Genomic DNA, 19,835 nt, shown 5'->3' with positions numbered 1-19,835 from the left:
CCCTTAGCTGGTCTTCATGGTTCCATGCCGGAGCCAATAAGGTACCTACAAGTAGAGTTTCCAATCTTCTTGTTGATAACAGGTACATTTGATGTGTTTTGAAGGGTTCATTTCCAAAGTGTTCAATGTTGTTTTGGTGAGTTTCCTATTTAGTGAACTTTTGAAGTAGTGGAGTTGTAGGGCTAGCCGTACCATCCTCTATGCTAATCATACTTCTTTATGGGCCATAACAGCAAGAATTTTCTCATCTTGTTTAAAATGTTGTTGAAAATCATAATTGCCCCCTAGATGTACAAACCTGTTCTTGCCACCTAAGCTGCAGGGAGTGAAGTGTAAATTTTAGCGGGTTGTACCATTGTGTGGGTTGGTTGTACTAGATGGTGAAGAGGGTATGTAAAGTGAGGATGGGGATAGCTCCCTTTAAGGGGTCACACCATACTGGCAGGTTGTACATCAAATTAACATTTAAGTATAAGGAATTCCTTATACTTTTAAGTTATATTTCATGTATATAGTTACAGGATGTTTCATATTGGTTTTGTTAGTGATGTAGCGTCAGTAGTAATCCTTCTGACCGACTAAGACCAAATATGTGAATGAGCTATCGGCCTTGCATATTTGGTAATTCGATCATTTAGATTTAATCATACTTCTTGCCTTAGCTGATTTCTAATATATATCTATTAATATTAATTAGAGTCAGTATTGATAAACAAGTTATTATTAATCTAATGAATATTGTTAAGCAAGCAAATATAATAAATGATCGCTTGTCTTAACTAATCGTAGTTTTAATGAATGAGTGATATTGTCTTAACCCGTTACCCTTATGGAAGGGTACGATATGAGAAGTCGTGTCTCCATGAGCAGATATGACTCTCATCATTAATATAAAGAGCAATAGAAATCATAATCGAAGAGAATATAATATATCATGCAAAATAAAATCTGTGCAAAGCTTGAATAAAATAGAACAAAGAAACGAATTGCAGACCGTGGCAATAAGATTCGTGATAGACATCAGCAAATCTTATATTGCATCCGATTGAACGTACAGCTCATTATCAGATAACACACATAACAGATGACTACTGTAGTTCAAAAATCAAAAAAAAGATAGCATACTGCAGTTATCTGCAGATTGGATGTAGTATAAACATCTGATCATATACATATACATTCAGATAGGGGTCCATATATATAACTGTTTGATTCTCTCATTATTTGGTGTTGAATGAACATGCATAGTTCATCAGGTGAAGGATATCTATAGCAGATTAATATTCACCTGGAGCAGATCAAATTCATTACGGGTGTCTGTATTCATTTGAGGCAGATTGCAGATAGTGAAAGGCAAATTGAATATATTATATATACTCACAGTTCGAATTGTTCTACTAATTTGATTGATATCATCCATTTATATCAGATTAAGATTACAAGACAAATAAAATTAAAATTACCTGCCTATCATAAATCTGATCAAAACTTAACAGGTTTTAGATCTTCAGTAGTTAAAATGCAAATTCTCGTTTCGGAGGATCTTATAATGTTTTAGACTGAATCAAATTTTAATAATCAAAAGTTCTCTTATGATAGTTAGATAGCAGAAACGAAGTACCATCAAACTTAAAATCTGCCTTTTTTCATCTTCGAGACGTATATTTCATGTTGGGTATTTAAATATTTCTTTACCTATGCAATTTGGTTCACTTCTACATTGTTGCAGCAGTCTTTATTTATTGTGTCTATAATGCATTTGATCTAACCTTGTAATACCCTAGATGCTAGTGCTTACAATGGTCTCAACTTTGCATCTTGTTATAACTGCACTCAGCATTGAAAAAGTGGAAGTGGCTGTGACTACTGTGAATGCACTCACCACTGAGGAAGTGGAAGTAGCTATGCCTGTTGTAATTGCACTCACTACTGAAAAAGTGGAATTCATTGTGTTCTGTAATTGCACATCCTGTTGAATAAATAAGAAGTGTATGCGCTCATTGTAATTGCACACTCCACTGAATAAGTTTAAGTGTTTTCCTTTCAGCTCTTGCATAGCACACTCCACTGAAGAAGTGAAGTTCTGGCATTGCACACTCCACTAAAGAAGTGAAGTTTTGGCAAATGTGTTTTCTTTCAACTTGCTGCATTCTAAATGTTATTGCCCTATACAATGTATGCTCTCACCTTGTGCATCTTGGGAACTGGGTGATCAGAAAGTGATAAGGACATTGCATTGCAGTTTATTTCAATTAAAATTTTCATAAAAACAGGGTGATTATTAAAAAAAGAAGTGAGATATAAAATGTTCATACTGTTAAGAGAAGCAATTTGTTATTATACCACCATGGAATTGCATAGGCATCAGTACTTTCCAGGATATTATTACATCCCAATTAAATTATAATGTCTATTAATAGAGCTCAAAAATGAATAACTCCTTATAATAGACCCTCATGGCTCTTGGCATCAAACGATAAACAACAAGAAAAACACAGTTTTGCCGCACCACAAAGGTAAACATAGAAGATACCTTTTTTTTCAAATCTAAAATGGTTAAGAAACCTAAAGCTCTAAGGTACTACAAAAAGGAAACACAGAACAGTTGACAAGCTGCAACCACCAAGAAATTGCTTGATAATTGGTGGACACCTTAAAAGCTCTGTCTTCTGCTTTCTGCAATGAGTTTGTCAATCCATTCCCAAAGCTCAAAACAATAAGTTTTAATAATTGTACATTGCTTCCTTAACAAACAGAAGGAAATAATTAACCAACTCAAGAAAACTCTAGGATGTCGAGTACTCCTTATTAATGTATAATATATTTTAAAGGCTGTGGAAGATTCTACCACAGCCTAGGCATTAACCCCTAAATTTCCAAACAGGCTTCAATCCCATTATGCACAAAGAATTATATTCTATTCACACTGTTTAGCAGTGCATTAAATGCAAAGCCATCTAGAATTGGATTTGCAGATTCATTGTAATAAAAATAATTCCGTAACATATATTGAACAACTTGTACCGTATAATATGGGATTCAAAAACAGATAGTAAACAAATTAGTTTTCATATTTGAACCATAGGAAATGAGTTGGCTTCTACTAAACCAGGTCTTTGAAATTTTTTAATCAGTGAACACTTCTTTTTGCAAACAAAAACATGGACATGAAGAGGTACAGATAAAGGTATAGGGAGTACCATGTCAAATCACGATAAGGAAGTAAATTCAATAAGGCAACAGGTATATTAAATATGAGCAGTCAGCAGAAGATGTGAGCACAGTGATAGGGTACTTCCCTAAACTTGAATGTCTAGGCAACTATGCTTGAAAGCAATAACCTACAATTCACAATCATGCTAAGAATGTCCATATGAAGTTGGATCATCTCAAAGCATCATCACCGGTTAAGACAACACAGTTTGCATTTTCAGATTCGTGTTTCTTAATACAACCCAATGATTCAAAAGCAAAGGTAGGAGTGACAGGTTTTGCAAGAAACTCACTTGATTGCTGCTTTTAAGAATGAACTGCATCCATCCACACGAGCTTTTGCGGCTACCAAAATCTCAGACAACTTTCGCAAGTCATCCTCCTCCAACAGTTTATGTGGTACAGCCAGTTGTGGGAACTCGGAGAAAATGGTCCCAATCCGATCTATAGTGCAAATGTGATGAACAATAAGCCCTAAATATCATTAGCACTTTCCATGCAACAAAATATAAACCAAAATAGAAACTTAATCATATTACTACTATAAATTAAATAAAATAGATAACTGTAAGAAACAAATCCAGCACAAAAACCTTTACCCCTCATCCCGTTTCAAGTGTAAAGCAACACTACCAAAATCAAAAGAGGATATCATACTAATAATCCCCATCAAGTAATGCATATCAATCCATGATGGTAAACTTCTAATGCCACATCATTGAACTCAAAAATAATTATCTTCAAATACAATTACAATGATTCCAAGGAACTTTTATGTACACACTTATTCTGTAAAAAAGGCTTCAATTCTTTTCAAGAATCAATCCAAGTTCTAAGCTTTAGTTAAAAAATTATCGGTATCCCATCTAGATTCCTTTCAACAAGCAGATAATCTTAGCTCACAAACAAAGAAGCTTGTCAAAACCTTTTAAAGAAAGTACATAACAAGAAGTTGTGCTTGATGTTTTCATCATTTATCAGTCCATTATGAAAAATGATGTTTGGGAGATTGTTCCTAGGCCAACTAAGAAATCTGTTGTCTCATCTAAATGGCTTTTCAAGATCAAACATGTTGTAGACGGCAGTATCGAAAAACACAAGGCCAGATTTGTAGCTAGAGGGTTCTCACAACGGGAAGGAATAGATTATGAACAAACTTTTGCACCTGTTGCCAGGTATACATCAGTAAAAGTTGTATTAGCCATTACAGCAGCAAAGGGGTGGATGGTACACCAGATGGATGTGAAGACAGCATTTCTAAATGGTGAGATCTCAGAAGAAGTCTACCTAGAGCAACCTGAAAGGTTTGAAATTTATGATGTTGGGTCTCATGTGTAGACTCAAGAAAGCTCTCTATGGGTTTAAACAGGCTCCCAAGGCCTGGTATGAAAGAATAGACACCTATCTCTCAGGACTAGGCTTCTCTAAGAATGATGCAGATCCTAATCTCTACTACAAAAGAAATAAAGGTGATATGCTAATATTGATTTTATATGTTGATGACTTATTAATCACAGGAAATGATCACCTTATAGATCAATGCAAGAAAGATCTATCCAAAGAATTTGATATACAGGACTTGGGACTCCTTCATTACTTCCTAGGATTGGAAGTATGGCAAAATTCTGACAACATTATACTCAACCAAGGAAAGTATACCTTGCATATTCTGAAGAGATTTGGAATGCTAAACTGTAGGCCTATGACCTCTCCTATGGAAACCAATTAACATAAACTTAAAGAAGCAGAAGCAGAATCACAACCCACAGACCCTACTCAATACAGACATATGATTGGATCCCTAATGTACCTGGTAAATACAAGGCCAGATATTTGTTATGCAGTTAATGCTCTAAGTCAGTTTATGTGTGTACCTAAGGAGATACCCCTGGTTGCAGTAAAACACATTATGAGATACCTACAAGGTACCGTAAACCTTGGTCTCAAATATGAGAAAGTTGATATAGACCTACATGGATTTACAGATTCAGATTGGGCTGGAGGTGTGATTGACAGGAAAAGCACTTCAGGGTATTGCTTCAGTCTAGGTTCAGCTATGATATCTTGGATCAGCAGGAAGCAGTCTTCTGTGATAACCCCTACGGTATCACCAGATGTAAAGTTACTTAATAATATTAATATATGGATTAATTAAATAGGGTTATTGTAAATAAATGATTAAAATAATAATATAAGTAATCTATGAAAAATAAAGGAAATATATTTAATATTTAATATATTTAAATGAAATGATATTTAATATTTAATATATTTAAAAGATATATAATAATAATGAAAAGCATTATTTAATACTTAATTTTTTTAAAAAGCAATATGACCCCTATGCAAACATAACACACTACACTAACTAGCCCCCCAATTACCCCGCACGAAGTGGTGCGATGGTAATAGCCGCACCCCTTCATGCGGAAGGGGACCCGTGGAGGGGTACAACCCTTCACGGGATATAAAGGGAGCAGCAGCAGCCAACGATAAGGGAGAGGAAGGGCAACGGAATAGGAGAAGTGAATCACGATCAGAGCAAGCAAAGATCTGACACGACTGCTGCAAACAAGTAAGTAAGGAACAAATATTGTTATATGTAATGCTTACTTCTGTGTGTATTAATGGATATAAATAATTAATATTATAATATATACATTAATGAATGACTATTCTAATAGTTAGGTAATGAAGGAAGTTAATGTTAATAAATGTAATTAATGTATATGTAATATTTATGATAATGAATACTTTAATGAACACATTACTGAATGGTTTTCAGATACTAAGGAACAAGTATAAACCGTATGTTAATGAATTTGTACTAACATACGTTAATGAATATATATCAATACCTAGTAGGAATATATGTTAAGAACTAAATGTGAATATTGGTTAATGAACATTTTAAGGAATATATGTAGAGAATACATGTTAAATCAGGAATTTTTACATATGGATTATGGAATGGGAAAATAGCAATAAAAGGCAAAAATGTATTATAAATGTAATCACATGTTGGAGGCTATAGGGAGGTAACTCCCTTAGTCTAAGGGAGGGATTATGATAATCCCTAGGGCAGTATATATACTGAATACCTATATGCATATGTATGGCTTGGTTGACTAAGTTCAACCAAGAAGAGACGGATCTGGCCGGTCCCCTCTGAGGACTTGGGTGATGAGGTGCATCACCCAAGGCAAGGAATGGACATAGGGTCCTCCTTGGATGGCTTGGGTGTAAGAAATTACACCTAAGACAGGAATCGAATTAACCTTCGATTTCTTGGAGGGCTTGGATGTAAGAAATTACATTCAAGACAGGAGTCGAATTCACCTTCAACTTCCTGGAGGGCTTGGAACCAAGATGGGTTCCAAGAAGGCGAGCCTCACGGTCGCCTAAGGACATATCTTCGTATGGCATTCGTATCCTTTTTAATTGATGAGAATTGTGTTTATGTAATTAAGTATTTTAAAGTTAGATTGCAAGTTAAATTATATATATATATATATATATATATATATATATATATATATATATATATATATATATATATATATATATATATATATATATATATATATATATATGTAGTATTCTAACAATTTGTTTTGCAGGACAGTGAACTCTAACTAGTAGGGACATTACATCTTTTGTAGCTCAAAGCTCCACCGAGGCCAAATACATTGCAGCTTCTATGGCTGCCTGAAAAGCAGTATGGCTTAGGAAGCTGCTTGTGGGGTTGTTTGGAGAGCCTATGAAACCCACTGTTATACATTGTGACAATCAAAGCTGCATAAAACTTTCAATAAATCCAGTGTTCCATGACAGATCCAAGCATATTGAGATTTCATACCACTATGTGCGAAATATGGTAGACAGGAATGTGATCCAATTAGAATATGTTTGTACAGGAGATCAAACTGCAGATATTCTGACCAACCTCTTTCCAGAGTGAAGGTTGATCACTTCAGAAAAGGTTTAGGTATGATAGAAAGGTAATTTACTTTGTAAATTTGTATTTGCATATCAATAAGATGTTTAATGTGTAAACTTCTTTGTCATGATAGGACATTTTGGATTTTATCCCCTGGGTTCATATCTAAGAGGTGACGATCTCTCAAGATAATGAAGACTTGTATGTAGACATTATAAGGTGACAATCTTATGATGTCCAAACCAGTTATCATGTTGGATCTCTGGTGTGTCATGTATGTGCCATGATTGTGTTGTGGTAAACACTTGTATAAGGTGTTAGTGCACATATTACAACTTGGATAAGATGAGAATTTAATCTCTCATATGATTATCCTTAAGTATTGTGTGTTTAGGCAATACTGATATCACATGCTTAGGTGATATCCTGTCATCACAAGATTGACGTGATGGACATTTGTATCACGTGTTTAGGTGATACTTCATATCATGTGATTAGGTGATATGATTTTCTAGAGAGTTAGATTGTGTAAAGAATGCTAACTATCATTTGAATTATGATGCTTGATATATTATTTGCATTTATCTTACCTAGCTAAGAGGGAGTGTTAATGCATGATAGCTTCGATAAGATAAATGATTGAATGAGAGATAAATGAAGTCTCTCATTCAATCATTTATCCTATCAATAATTGTGATGAAAAACTTCAAGCTATTAAACCTTCATTTGATAAACCATTCTTCATTTGTATATTAATATGATCAATCTACTTAGTTCGATCAAATGCTTAACTATCGATTATCATCCTATAGCATAGAATCCCGATTTAATATCTGTTACATTATTTGTGTTCACCGATTATTAAATCGGGTTAACCAATGCAATCGGATTTATATCGGTTAACATATTTAATAATAAACAAATGATTATCGGGTCAACCAAACACTGATTAGTATCGGATGTTAATGTAAGTTTGCACCGATTGATATCGGGTGATACACCGATTAATATCGGGTGGCAAAGTAAACATACACTGATTGTTATCGGGTGTTAAAACAAGCATACACCGATTGTTATCGGGTGTTAAGATAAGCATACACCAATTGTTATCGGGTGTTAATGTAAGCATACACCAATTGGTATCGGTTGTTAAATAAACACCGTTTATTATTACTGCGATTAGCAAACGGGCACAATCAAGTAATGTCTTGATCGGTCATGTCTAAAAGACATGACCGGTCAAGGCATTGCTTGATCGTACCCAGCTTGCTATATATATCAAATGGCATTTGTGAGAAAGGACATCGAAATTAATAAATGCTCCTCTCACCTACCATACAAAAGAAGATAGTCAGATTTATATTTTAAATCAATAATACATAGAACAAGATAATATCAACTAGAATATAACTTGCATATTGAATGTAAATTGAACATCATTTACATAGGGTCTCGACTAAAGCAAGAAATTTTGAAAACCTACCATGATAATCCAATAACTGGGCATCAGGAATAATTCAAAACCTACAAGTAAACCAAAGAAAGTTTCACATGGAAGGGACTCAAGGGAGATGTGCTAAAACACACCAACGAGTGTCTTGTGTGTAAAAAGAACAAAGATGAGCACACATTCCCAATAGAACTACTCCAACCTATACCCATAGCTGGCCAAAAATGGGAGAGCATCTCTATGGACTTTATAACAGGACTGCCAAAGGTACAGGGCAAGGATTACATTAATGTGGTGGTTGATCACCTCACCAAGCATGCACACTTCATGGCCATCTCCACGGATTTTAGAGCTGCTCAAGTGGCTGAGATATTTTTTAAGGAACTTTTCAAGCTACATGGTCTACCCCAGAATATTGTTAGTCATGGGGACAACCACTTGCTTAGCATCTTTTGGCAAGAATTATTGAAGTTAGTCGGATTAAAATTAACTCCAAGCACCAATTATCATCCCCAAATGGATGGGCTGATTGAGATTGTAAAAAAATGGTTGGAGGGGTATTTAAGGCATTATGTCATAGGGCAGCAAAACGGGTGGGTTAAGTGGCTACGCTTGGGGAGATATTGTTACAACACTACCCACCATATGTCTATAGGAATGAGCCCTTTATATGGATATGAGGCCACATCCTTTGGAGATTTGATTCAGACAAAGAGTCACACACCAGGAGCCAAGGACTTCATACAGCAGAATGTGGACATCATGAATTCACTCAAGGATAACTTACATCAAGCCCAAAATCAGCAGAAGATATACACTTATAGGAAAACGACTGAACGTACATTCAAGATTGGGGATATGGTCTTTGTGAGATTACAACCATATAAGCAATCATCCATTAAGGTCAGTGGAACTGAAAAACTTAAGCCCCGGTTTTATGGATACAAGATATTGAGGAAGATAGGAGACGTGGCTTATGAATTGGAACTTCCTCCCAATAGCAAGATTCACAATATCTGTCATATATCTCGCCTGAAAAAGGTTTTAGGACAACATACCATCCCATGTTCCGAAGTGCCACCCTTGAACAATGAAGAGATGTTGATCTTGGACTCGGAAACGATCCTCAATGTATGAGAAAAAAAGCTAAGAAATATAACTATTGAAGAATACCTAATCGAATGGAAAGGCATACCAATGGAGGATGCAACTTGGGACGGACCCGAGATATTTGACCATCCAAACTTGAAATTGCTAGAGGACGAGCAATATCAGGAAGCGAGGACTGTCATATCCCCCCATCTATAATAAAATTAACTTTGCCATGTAATATATTAAAATCATAATATCAAATTCAAAAACTAGAAACATTGCCTTATAAATTCATAATATTATATTATATTGGAATTTACATTTATAAGCAATGTTATTATATTATATTGTCAAAGTAACCAAGTTTACATTTATATAGCTAATTAAACAAATAACTAAACAAACCATGGCATTTGCAATTATATGAAGCGGTGTTTTTTTTAGAAAGGAGTTGTAAGAGATGGAAGGACAGCAACCCTTCTAAAAGGGGGCACTACCAATGAAGGAAACATCGTGCCTTTTCATCATGATAGGGGGAAGGATAACTAACCCCCCTCCCCTACCCCCCACCACCCCCCTCCAATATAGGAAATAGATCATCAAGACTACTAGCAAGGATAGGAAATTGAAGCAAGCTCAGTGACAGGCACGTATATGAATGATTTCTGATTTAATATTAGAATATAACAGCCAATATTTTCTATATTAAACTCATATATGTATATCATTGAATATAAACTATTGTGTATGATTTTATTTAAATTGGTGACATTAATATGATATAAAGTTGAAGAAGCAAATAACATATAATTATTCGGAACAGCATTAAAATGATTACACATACCATTATTGTTTGACATTATTTATATATATATAAGGCAATTTGCACAAATTGCTATAATACAGTAAATCCATATTATTAGAATAATTAATTCTTTCAGTCAGTTACCCTCTTTTATGGTTCTATTAATCATAGAAACGGGACTCAGACTAGGCGATGCCGCCTCGACTCGGGAATCGGACTCTGCAAAGAAGACTCGACTGGACTCGGCAAAGTGAAAAACTCAATAAATTTAGAGATTTTTAAAGATTTAAAACTTGTTTAATGCACCCTTTATTAAATACACCTTAAAGACACAATAACATCATCAAATAGAAGCTCATTTGATTACATACACAAGTATGCATCAATCACATAAGCATAAACGCAAATTGTAGCTGAAGGAAATAACAAACATAGATATATAAATATTGTCAAATGAATACAATATTACAAAACTCATGGAATAAAAAATGAATGTCATCATATGATCAAATGTCGCTTACAAATATCAAAAGAAAAAACAACTACAAGCCTATGGTTCAAAGGAGCCTGCATCCCTCCTACAAAGGCGTCTAAGGTAGGTCTTGGATGATTCAACGGCCATAGCCTCTGCGCGTGACACCATGCCACCCTCACCAACATCATGTATATGAATATTTGTGTCTGCCTCTGGCTCTATTGTCTCTGCTCATGCTCTCTGCTCCTCTGCCATGGCTACAGCCTCAGCCTCTCTATCTGCCTGGTCGACCCAATCAATGTCATCGTCACTAAAGATGATTTTGTAGCCTCAATGGTCCGCTCGGCTCCAAGATCAACCTCCTCTAGAATGATAGGGGAGATGTCATTTTGTGCACTCCATTTTTGTTTGAGATGGAGGTCGTAGTGAACAAAGACAAGATCATTCAACTTCTCCAAAGATAATCTATTGCGTCTCTTGGAGTGTATGTGCTCAAACATAATACAATTGCGCTCACAACCAGATGCACTGCATGGTTGGCTCAAAATGCGAATGGCCAACTTCTAAATATTTGGTGTTTTGGGGCCAAACAAGTTCCACCAATTATCTAAAATGAGAAAAAAAAAAAAAATCAATCACTCTCGACTCTCATTTAACAATATATAATAAAATTAAAATTATGCCTTAGAATATACTTTTACCTAGAATCATAGTTGTCCTACTTTCTTTGTAGATAGTACGAGAGAAGTTGCCCCCTTGAGCATTTGAAAACAACTGTATCTCTCGCATAAGTTCAGCCTAAGGACCAGTAGGTGCCATCTTCTCCATGACTGAGTACAGCTCACTAAGAACCTCCTCATCCGCCTTGAAATCAGGGCTGAAATGGAATGCCGGATTCAGATAATATGTTGCTCCCTGGATGGGCCTGTGAAGCTGATTATGCCATCTCCTATCAATAATATCCGAAATGGGACGATACCTGCTCTCATCTCCTCCATAGACGGATTTGATAGCCTCCTTGGCCCTATCCATGCCCTCATATATGTAGCCCATTGCGAGCTTATCCCCATCCGCAACTCACAGGAGAACCACCAAGGGATTAACAAACTGCAAAATTGCAAATATTGTGTAATTTATGAAAATGAGCAAATAAGAGAAAATGATGAATAAATTATAAAACAAAAACTTAAATTGTAGAATTTATAAAAAAAATTAGCTTCACAATCTCAACACAAGGGGTCCAGAAGCCTCCCTCATCAAAAATGCAATCTACCATATCTATCCCTGCAGCAGTAGCCGCATAGGATGAGGAAGCTCACTCCTCACTAACAATCATACTTCTCAAAGCCGCCTTACACCGAAGCATGGACTATAATGTAATTAAGTTAGTGACAAATCTGGTGATTCCACGACAAGCTAACTGCCTCTACTCCATGTATTGCCTCATAAGAGCTAACACCCATGAATGATTATATACAAATTTGCAAACATTTTTTGACCTTTCTACACATCTCTTAATCCATGGGAATTTCCCAATATCCTCCAACATGAGGTCAATGCAATGGATAGCACATGGAAACCAAAATATAGATGAGTGCCTCTCCATCAAAAGTCTACCTGCACCAACATAATTTGTTGTATTATCGGTGACTACCTGCACCACATTCTCCTCACCCACGTCATGTATCACCTCCTTTATTGCCTCACATAGGAATGGGGCGTTTTTTTAGTGTGCGGAGGCATCAATGGGCTTGATGAAAACAATGCCCCCTGAAATTAAAAATAAAGCAAGATCAATGATCTTTCAATAAATCATTAAATAAAAATTCAAAAAAAACTAATGACTAAATGAAAATTAAAATTAATCAATCACCAACGGAAGAAACAAGAAAATTAAGGAGTGTTCTATTTCTCCTATCTGTCCAACCATGAGTCATGATGGTGCAACCTGTCCTACTCCATATCCGGCATTGATCATGTAATTCACCCTTCACATCACGCATTATATCTGACAAAATTGGTCCCCTTAAATCAGATTTAGAAGGGGATTTGAACCCCGCCCCGCATATAGTAATGGCATCAACCATTTCCTGCCAATGAGGAGACCTATCACAAATAAATTAAATGAGATAAGTATGTACCTATGTACAACAAAGAATCAAACTATAAATATTAAAACAATCAAACAAAAAATATTCACCTGGTTGCAAAGAATGGAATAGTGCAGTAGTACCAAAACCTTCCTAACTGCCAATCTAGCAGCGTCATGGACCCCCTTGTTCCAACCCATGCCCTCTAGCGACGGTTGGGAGCCAGGAATAGTGCGAAGGTCAAAGTAAGAATCTAGCCTAGATTTACGAGTTCTAGAACCAATACTAACACTCCCACTACCACTGGCAGTGTAAGGACCATGAGCACTAGCAGAAGAACTAGCATTGGGACGTTATGGAGGCATGGAACAAGGCCCTCCAACACAACCAATGCCTGCCAAATCCTTCTTTTACTTCTTCACCATTTCCTTTTTTCTTCAAGTGCTTCAAGTTGCACATAGCACTCACGTGTAGCCTCAACAGTTGCTAATGTGCATGGTTCGGCATCATGGCCAGATATGCCGCCAAGATGGTATTTTAATCTATATATTCCTCCATGGAATATTATTTTACAAAATTTACACTTTGTTTGTCCTTTTTTTTGCTCGGGAAAATCTTCATGATATTTCCAACTAGGGTCCTTTCTAACTAGGAGTTTAGAAGTAGACATTGTATGATTGTAATGTGAAAATTGAGGCAAATAAAAAAGTCAAGGTTGCTGCAATAAGACATTATTACAAATTCAAAAAAAATTAATACTTGAGAATTTGTGCATTGTCATAAATTAATATCAAAAAAATTGTATATTTTTTTTTAAAAACTAATGTAGGTACTAAAGTAGGGTTTGTAAATATTTTTAAAAACAAATGCAGGGTTTGATCAAAATTTCAAACCCTACTCTTTTTTTTAAAGAAATTTACAAATCCTATGGCTTACCTACATTAGATTTTGGAAGAAAATGTAAAACTTTCAAATGAGATTCTGAATACAAAATTAATCAAACAAATTACAATCAAATTTATGCTTACAAGAAACAAAAAAAACTCAAAATATCAATCTTACCTCTTACAACAAGCTTGAAATGAGATGCAAACTTTTCCTTTCCAACTCTTGATGCACCAAATGAAAGTATAATGCAGCCCCAATGTGACTTATGGACGAAACCTTGAGCTTCCTCCTTGCTGTTTTTCCTTCAATGAACCCTTGTTTCTCCTCACAACTCACCTTTCTCCTTCTATTTTGCCAAATGAACGAAATGAAGTTCACCTTTAGGCTAAAAGCATAATATAAACAAACAAAAAAAATCAATTGAAAACATATTGTAAGTTGTTGTTTTTTAAAACTTAAAAATGTCATTGTCGTCAACCGAGTCTAGGAGTTGGGACTCACCAGACTCGACGAGTCTAAACACAAGACGTTGAGTCCAACTCCGAGCCCCTTGGACTCACCGAGACTCACACAGCTCGAGACTCGCCGAGTCCTGGCAATTTTGGACAATTTTTGTTTCTTTGCTATTAATGGTCATTTAGTTAGTCATTAGTCAACTATTGCTTCTTTTATAAGAATGCATAGTTTGCTTTTTAGTTTTAAGCTTTTTAAGATTTATTTAGCGTTTTAGGCTTTTTAGCTTTTTAGTTGTTCACATTAACGGTTTGCTCTTTTTACAACACCGTCTTGTAATTCCTTTATATACGCTTGTATATTCATATTTAATTAATCCGATTATTTTGAGCAATCAACATTTCATGGTATCAGAGCAGTTCGAAGGGGTTTTATAGAGTTTGGCGAATTTTTAAAAAAAATCTAAGGCTCCCTACCTGGATATTATTTCCAGATTTATTTTTTAAGTGATTTTTTTATGAAAAACTCTTTAGTATTTTTTTCGTTGAACGAGGGTTTCTGGGCGAGCTAGCATTTCTGCAGTTTTCGTGTTGGTTGAATAGGCAGATTCGTCAAGGTTTTCTATGAAAATCGTAGGTTGTGGAGATTTCTTTTGCATCTACCCACGTCTATTTTTTTCGCACAACCTTCTATCCCGGTATCTGTTGTTTCCACGCACCATTTTTGGTATACACGGCAGCAATTTTCAATTTTCGAACGAGAGTTTTTGCAGCTCCTGGTCTTTGATTTTCGCAGGCTTGTTTTACTGCGACCTGTGTCGTTTTTCTCGACATCTTTGGGCGGAGACTTTTTGGTTTGGGCGGCAATGACTTCTATGCAACCTGTGCGATGTTTTGGCCGTGTCTATGCGCGATTTCCATTTTTGCAAAGCAGCGCCTTTTTTTTTCTCTATGTGATTTTTGGCATTGTCTTATCTGCTCAATTTTCGTGATTTTAGCAATTTTCTGCATGATTTTTCTGAGTCTTCCCTGATTTTTTTACGATCATCAGCGAGAAATTTTGGGTTTTGTTTTCAGATTGGGATCTTGCAATCTGAGTTTTCCACAATCTATATTTTCTGGTCTGTCTTTCATGATTCACCTGCAACTAGGGTTCTTGATGAATTCTAATATTTTCTTGTTTTTTTCAAAAAACTTGGGTTTTTATGATTTTTCCCAAAGAAAAATTATTTTTTGGTTTTAATAATTGTTTCCTTCAAAAATTATTTCTTGGTTTTTTATTTTTTCTATAAAAAATCATGGGAAGGCTTTACTTGATTTTTCCTCAAAAATCAGGCTTTTGCCGCATGATGTCTGGTGTTTTGTAGCGCGACATTTTAGGGTTTTCATGATTTTTTCTTCAAAAATTGTTCGGAAAAATTATCATCTATAATTCATGGAGTTCACGTGAGAATTTCGAGTATCTGGATTTATGATGGGTGTTCCTATCTTTGGGTTTTTATCGTTTTTTCCATAAAAACGATGCTTTGTAAAATCCAATTTTCTAGGTTTTCACAAATTTTTCCTCAAAAATTGTTTGTTGGTTTTCTTCAATTTTTTCCTCATAAACCATCTATAATACGCGAAATTAGCGTGAGATTTTGTGATTCGTGAAGTTCTTAGGGTTTGACGGTTTTTTTCGTCAAAAATCATGCTTTGTTGCAATCTGTTTTGGGTCGCATTTGGAGTTGCCGAGGCGAACATCTACAACCGTGGTATCTTGCAGTTTGTTTTGGAGTTGTTGGAGCAAACAATGCTCAGTACTCTTCTGCTAAAGGGTTTGCCGATTTTTCCTCAAAAGCATAGTCTCGAGCTTCTATAATTTGCATGTGCCAGTTCTATAATTCGTGTGTGAAGGTTACATCAGTCATCCGGAATCAACTATTCTTGGTCATTAACACATTGCAAATCCTAGGAGGGTCTTCATAGCAACAGTGTGTTCTTTGTTGTTTGTAATTAGGGCTGATGGATTCCAATTGCCTTGGGCAACATTGGAATCCGCCTAAGGGGGGGCTAGCCCCTTCTCCAACGTGTAGGGCTAGGCCCTATACCTCTTGGCTTCTCCTAAAAGTCTCCACGCTACACTCAAGTCCAACACGCCATCATGATAGGGCCAACCCTATCCATTTCGCATTAAATAAATTAAATGAATTAAAAGGTTTTTACAAGGCAAGCCAACATGGTTAGAAGTATTGCTCCTCATATAAATAAGCATATACATAGAAGGCAGCAGATCATCATTAGAAGACAGCGAACACCATTGAAGGCTCAGCAAACCCTTGTTATGCACAGCAAATCAGTTTAGAAGGACTGCAAATCATGATCTCTATCAGTGAGCTAATCTTGTAGACTGCTATGCCATCTTTCTTGTGTCAGCAACATCTGTACTCCAGATAAGTGTGTAATCATCATATGAATCTAAAACCATAATCAGATCTGAGGATCTTTTCTGGATGGGTTTTTCCTCCTAGGAGGTTTTCCCACGGTAACTATGTCTTGTCTTTATTCATTCACTTTCCTTGCTATGCTTAAATCTGGAAAACTATAAATCTCTAATCTAATTAATCTAGTTAGAAACAAATTCTGATTTTCTGAGTTTTATTTAATCTGAAAGTGTTAAAACAACATTCTTCGCATTGCATTTATAATCAAAAGACCTACAGTGTCTTTTGTCGAGTGTCTTTGGTCGAGTACTTAGTTGATACAATGACCATTAAAGGAGGGTATTAGAATAATTAATTCTTTTAGTCAATTACCTTCTTTTGTGGTTCTATTAATGGTCATTTAGTTAGTCATTAGTCAACTATTGCTTCTTTTATAAGAATGCATAGTTTTCTTTTTAGTTTTAAGCTTTTTAAGCTTTATTTAGCGTTTTAGGCTTTTTAACTTTTTCGTTGTTCACATTAACAGTTTGTTCTTTTTAGAGCGTCGTCTTGTAATTCCTTTATATACGCTTGTATATTCATAATTAATTAATCAGATTATTTAGAGCAATCAATTTTTCACATATAGTGCTAATAATATAAGAAACAACGTAGTGATTGTAATGAATGATGGCAAATAATTAAATACTGATACAAATAATACTAACAGAAATCATTGATGACAATCTAATATAATGCACTAATGAAATATAATGTAATGGAATTGTGATAACTATGTCAAGTATAATTAATTATCCTAATGAGTTGAATTGACTAATGAATATAACTTCATCGGAATATCACAAATGGTTCATTGTTTATGAGGGAGTCTCTCTTATGTACACTACTCCATAGCGGATGCCTAAACCCTGCAACATGCGGCCAACAAGGGTGTAGCATCTGCTCTTGGGCTTGAGAGAGGAGGTGGTTGTGATGAGGGGAACGGTGAGAGTCACTAGGTACACCACCCCATCTGGATGACAGGAGGCCATATGGGGCCAAGAGGGATGAAGCGCCGCTCTTGGGCTTAGGGTTGAGGGTTACTTGGCCTATCCTAATTTATTAAAAATGGAATAAAGAATGTGAAACTCATCTATGATTTAATTCTACAAATATAAATGATCAACTAAGTCACTAACTATATCACTCATTCTAATGTCTTTAATATATGTGTTTGAATTCATGAGCATTACTTTATGAAGTTCTCTAATTCTGTGTTTGCAGGAAATCAGTTTACTAGAGGTACTTCCATAAACTCAATTACTTGTTTAATTTCAGTCAACTTAGAGTATTCCTAAAAAGAGGACATTACAGCTTGTTCAGAATTAAAGCATCCCATTTATTTTCCATGACTGGAGATAGATGTCAAGCAATCATGAATCAGAAATTGGTAATGAAAGATTAAAAACCTACAGTTTAAACAGATCTTCAAAAGCGTAACCCTTTCACCATCACCCCAAGTACTCTCCAGATCTACTCATGATGGGGCAGCACTATTCTCTATTGACTATCATATCCAATTCCATTATGATTGCAAGGTTTAATTAACGTTGTTACTTTATTTGTGCTTTTAACTTAATAAGCATCTGACAAGGAGTTCTTACCCTCTCAAGCAAGCAAAATTTAAGTTTAGAAACTTATGTCTTCCGAATTCAAGACACTTGCAATTACCACATTAGAATCATACACAACACATTGGCAATTCATCCAGGGCTATGGATTCCTGAAGCAAGCAGGGAATGGATGCTAGTAATAGATCCATGACACTCTGCTTAATTATATTGGTGAAACGTTTGAAAAAAATGTTTCAACTAAGATAGCATAATTCTTTCCATCAAACTGAATATAATACAGCTTCCCAAAAATTCAAACTTATCTTTTACTATAGATATCTCGAGGTTTTGTGATGGAAAATGCAATTCTATAGTTTCGAAAGTGATATCTTTAAAAAGAATAATACTGCTGTAAGCATACCATGTAGAACCATAATTTTTGTCATATGAAAGGTTTACAAGTTGAAAAATTTCATTCCCTGATTGAACAGATTTGATAAATTTCTCATTACAGTCATGCTTTAGTACAGACCCATCCAACCTTATATAATTCAAAAATGTGTCATAAATATGAAATCTTAAGCAAAATTCAGTGATTCTCTGAATAGTATTACATCATATGCAGTGTTTTGTAGCTCATGTAAAGCAAACATTATTTCGAAAATGTCCTCACACTGGGATTATACTAACCGAGTGCTTCCCGTGTGTATGGTATTTTAGCTTTTATCAGAGTCTCCACAAATAAAAGAGCCAGCTCAGCACCACATGTAACCTGTTATTTTTTAATTTCAACAGTTGCATCAAAAATCACAGTAGATAAAGAAACAGGGAAGAAATAAAAGACAAGTTCTACATAAACATACTGAATTTCTAGGTATGTTATACAGGCCAAGCTTTCAGCAGTAATTAACATACAGCTTTCAGCAGCCTTTGGGCATTTTGTTGTAATTCTTATATAATATGCATGCACATTAACAATGAAGACATTTAATTTTTGTTTATCCATTTGTCAATTCTCATGTGAAACCTCAAATCAAGTCTAATGTAATGTATTGAGCTTCTAAAATGTCTATGATGAATGCTTTATCAATGTTATCAAATGAATGTTTGAAATTTCTTTATGTTTGTAAAGATTTCCTTTTTTTTTTAATAGTCACATCCCCTAAAAGATAGCCAAAAGAATCTTGTACTGGAAACACATCCTGCTGTCCCCTGCCGTCCCCATCTTGGAAACATGGTGGAGCATAGCTAAAATCACCATAAGAACAATATTGCACAAGGATTCAACTCATTCAATGAGTATGATGATCTTCTTAATGATCTTAATCCTTCACAAGATACCTACAGCAGCAATTACTCTCTTTTTGGGCAACTGGCTATGTGGATTACGATGCCCACATCAGGATTATGATATT

The 19,835-nt window shown here is 35.3% G+C and overlaps 1 protein-coding gene across 5 annotated transcripts in view; it reads right to left on the bottom strand.

Moving 5' to 3' along the window:
- Positions 1-19,835, bottom strand: part of LOC131078974 (protein GET4) — a 237,742-nt gene that overhangs the window by 163,443 nt on the left and 54,464 nt on the right. For all 5 annotated transcript variants that reach the window (XM_058016845.2, XM_058016857.2, XM_058016850.2 and 2 more), the window contains 2 exons: positions 19,111-19,192; positions 3,507-3,657 (listed from right to left, as the gene is read on the bottom strand). In XM_058016845.2, the coding sequence (XP_057872828.2) occupies positions 3,507-3,657; positions 19,111-19,192 (233 nt within the window). The remainder of the gene's footprint in view (positions 1-3,506; positions 3,658-19,110; positions 19,193-19,835) is intronic.

Source organism: Cryptomeria japonica, chromosome 8 (genome assembly GCF_030272615.1).
Source record: "Cryptomeria japonica chromosome 8, Sugi_1.0, whole genome shotgun sequence".
Classification (NCBI taxonomy): Eukaryota; Viridiplantae; Streptophyta; class Pinopsida; order Cupressales; family Cupressaceae; genus Cryptomeria; species Cryptomeria japonica.
The sequence above is the reverse complement of the archived record's forward strand: the minus strand, read 5'-3'. Positions and strand labels throughout refer to the sequence as shown.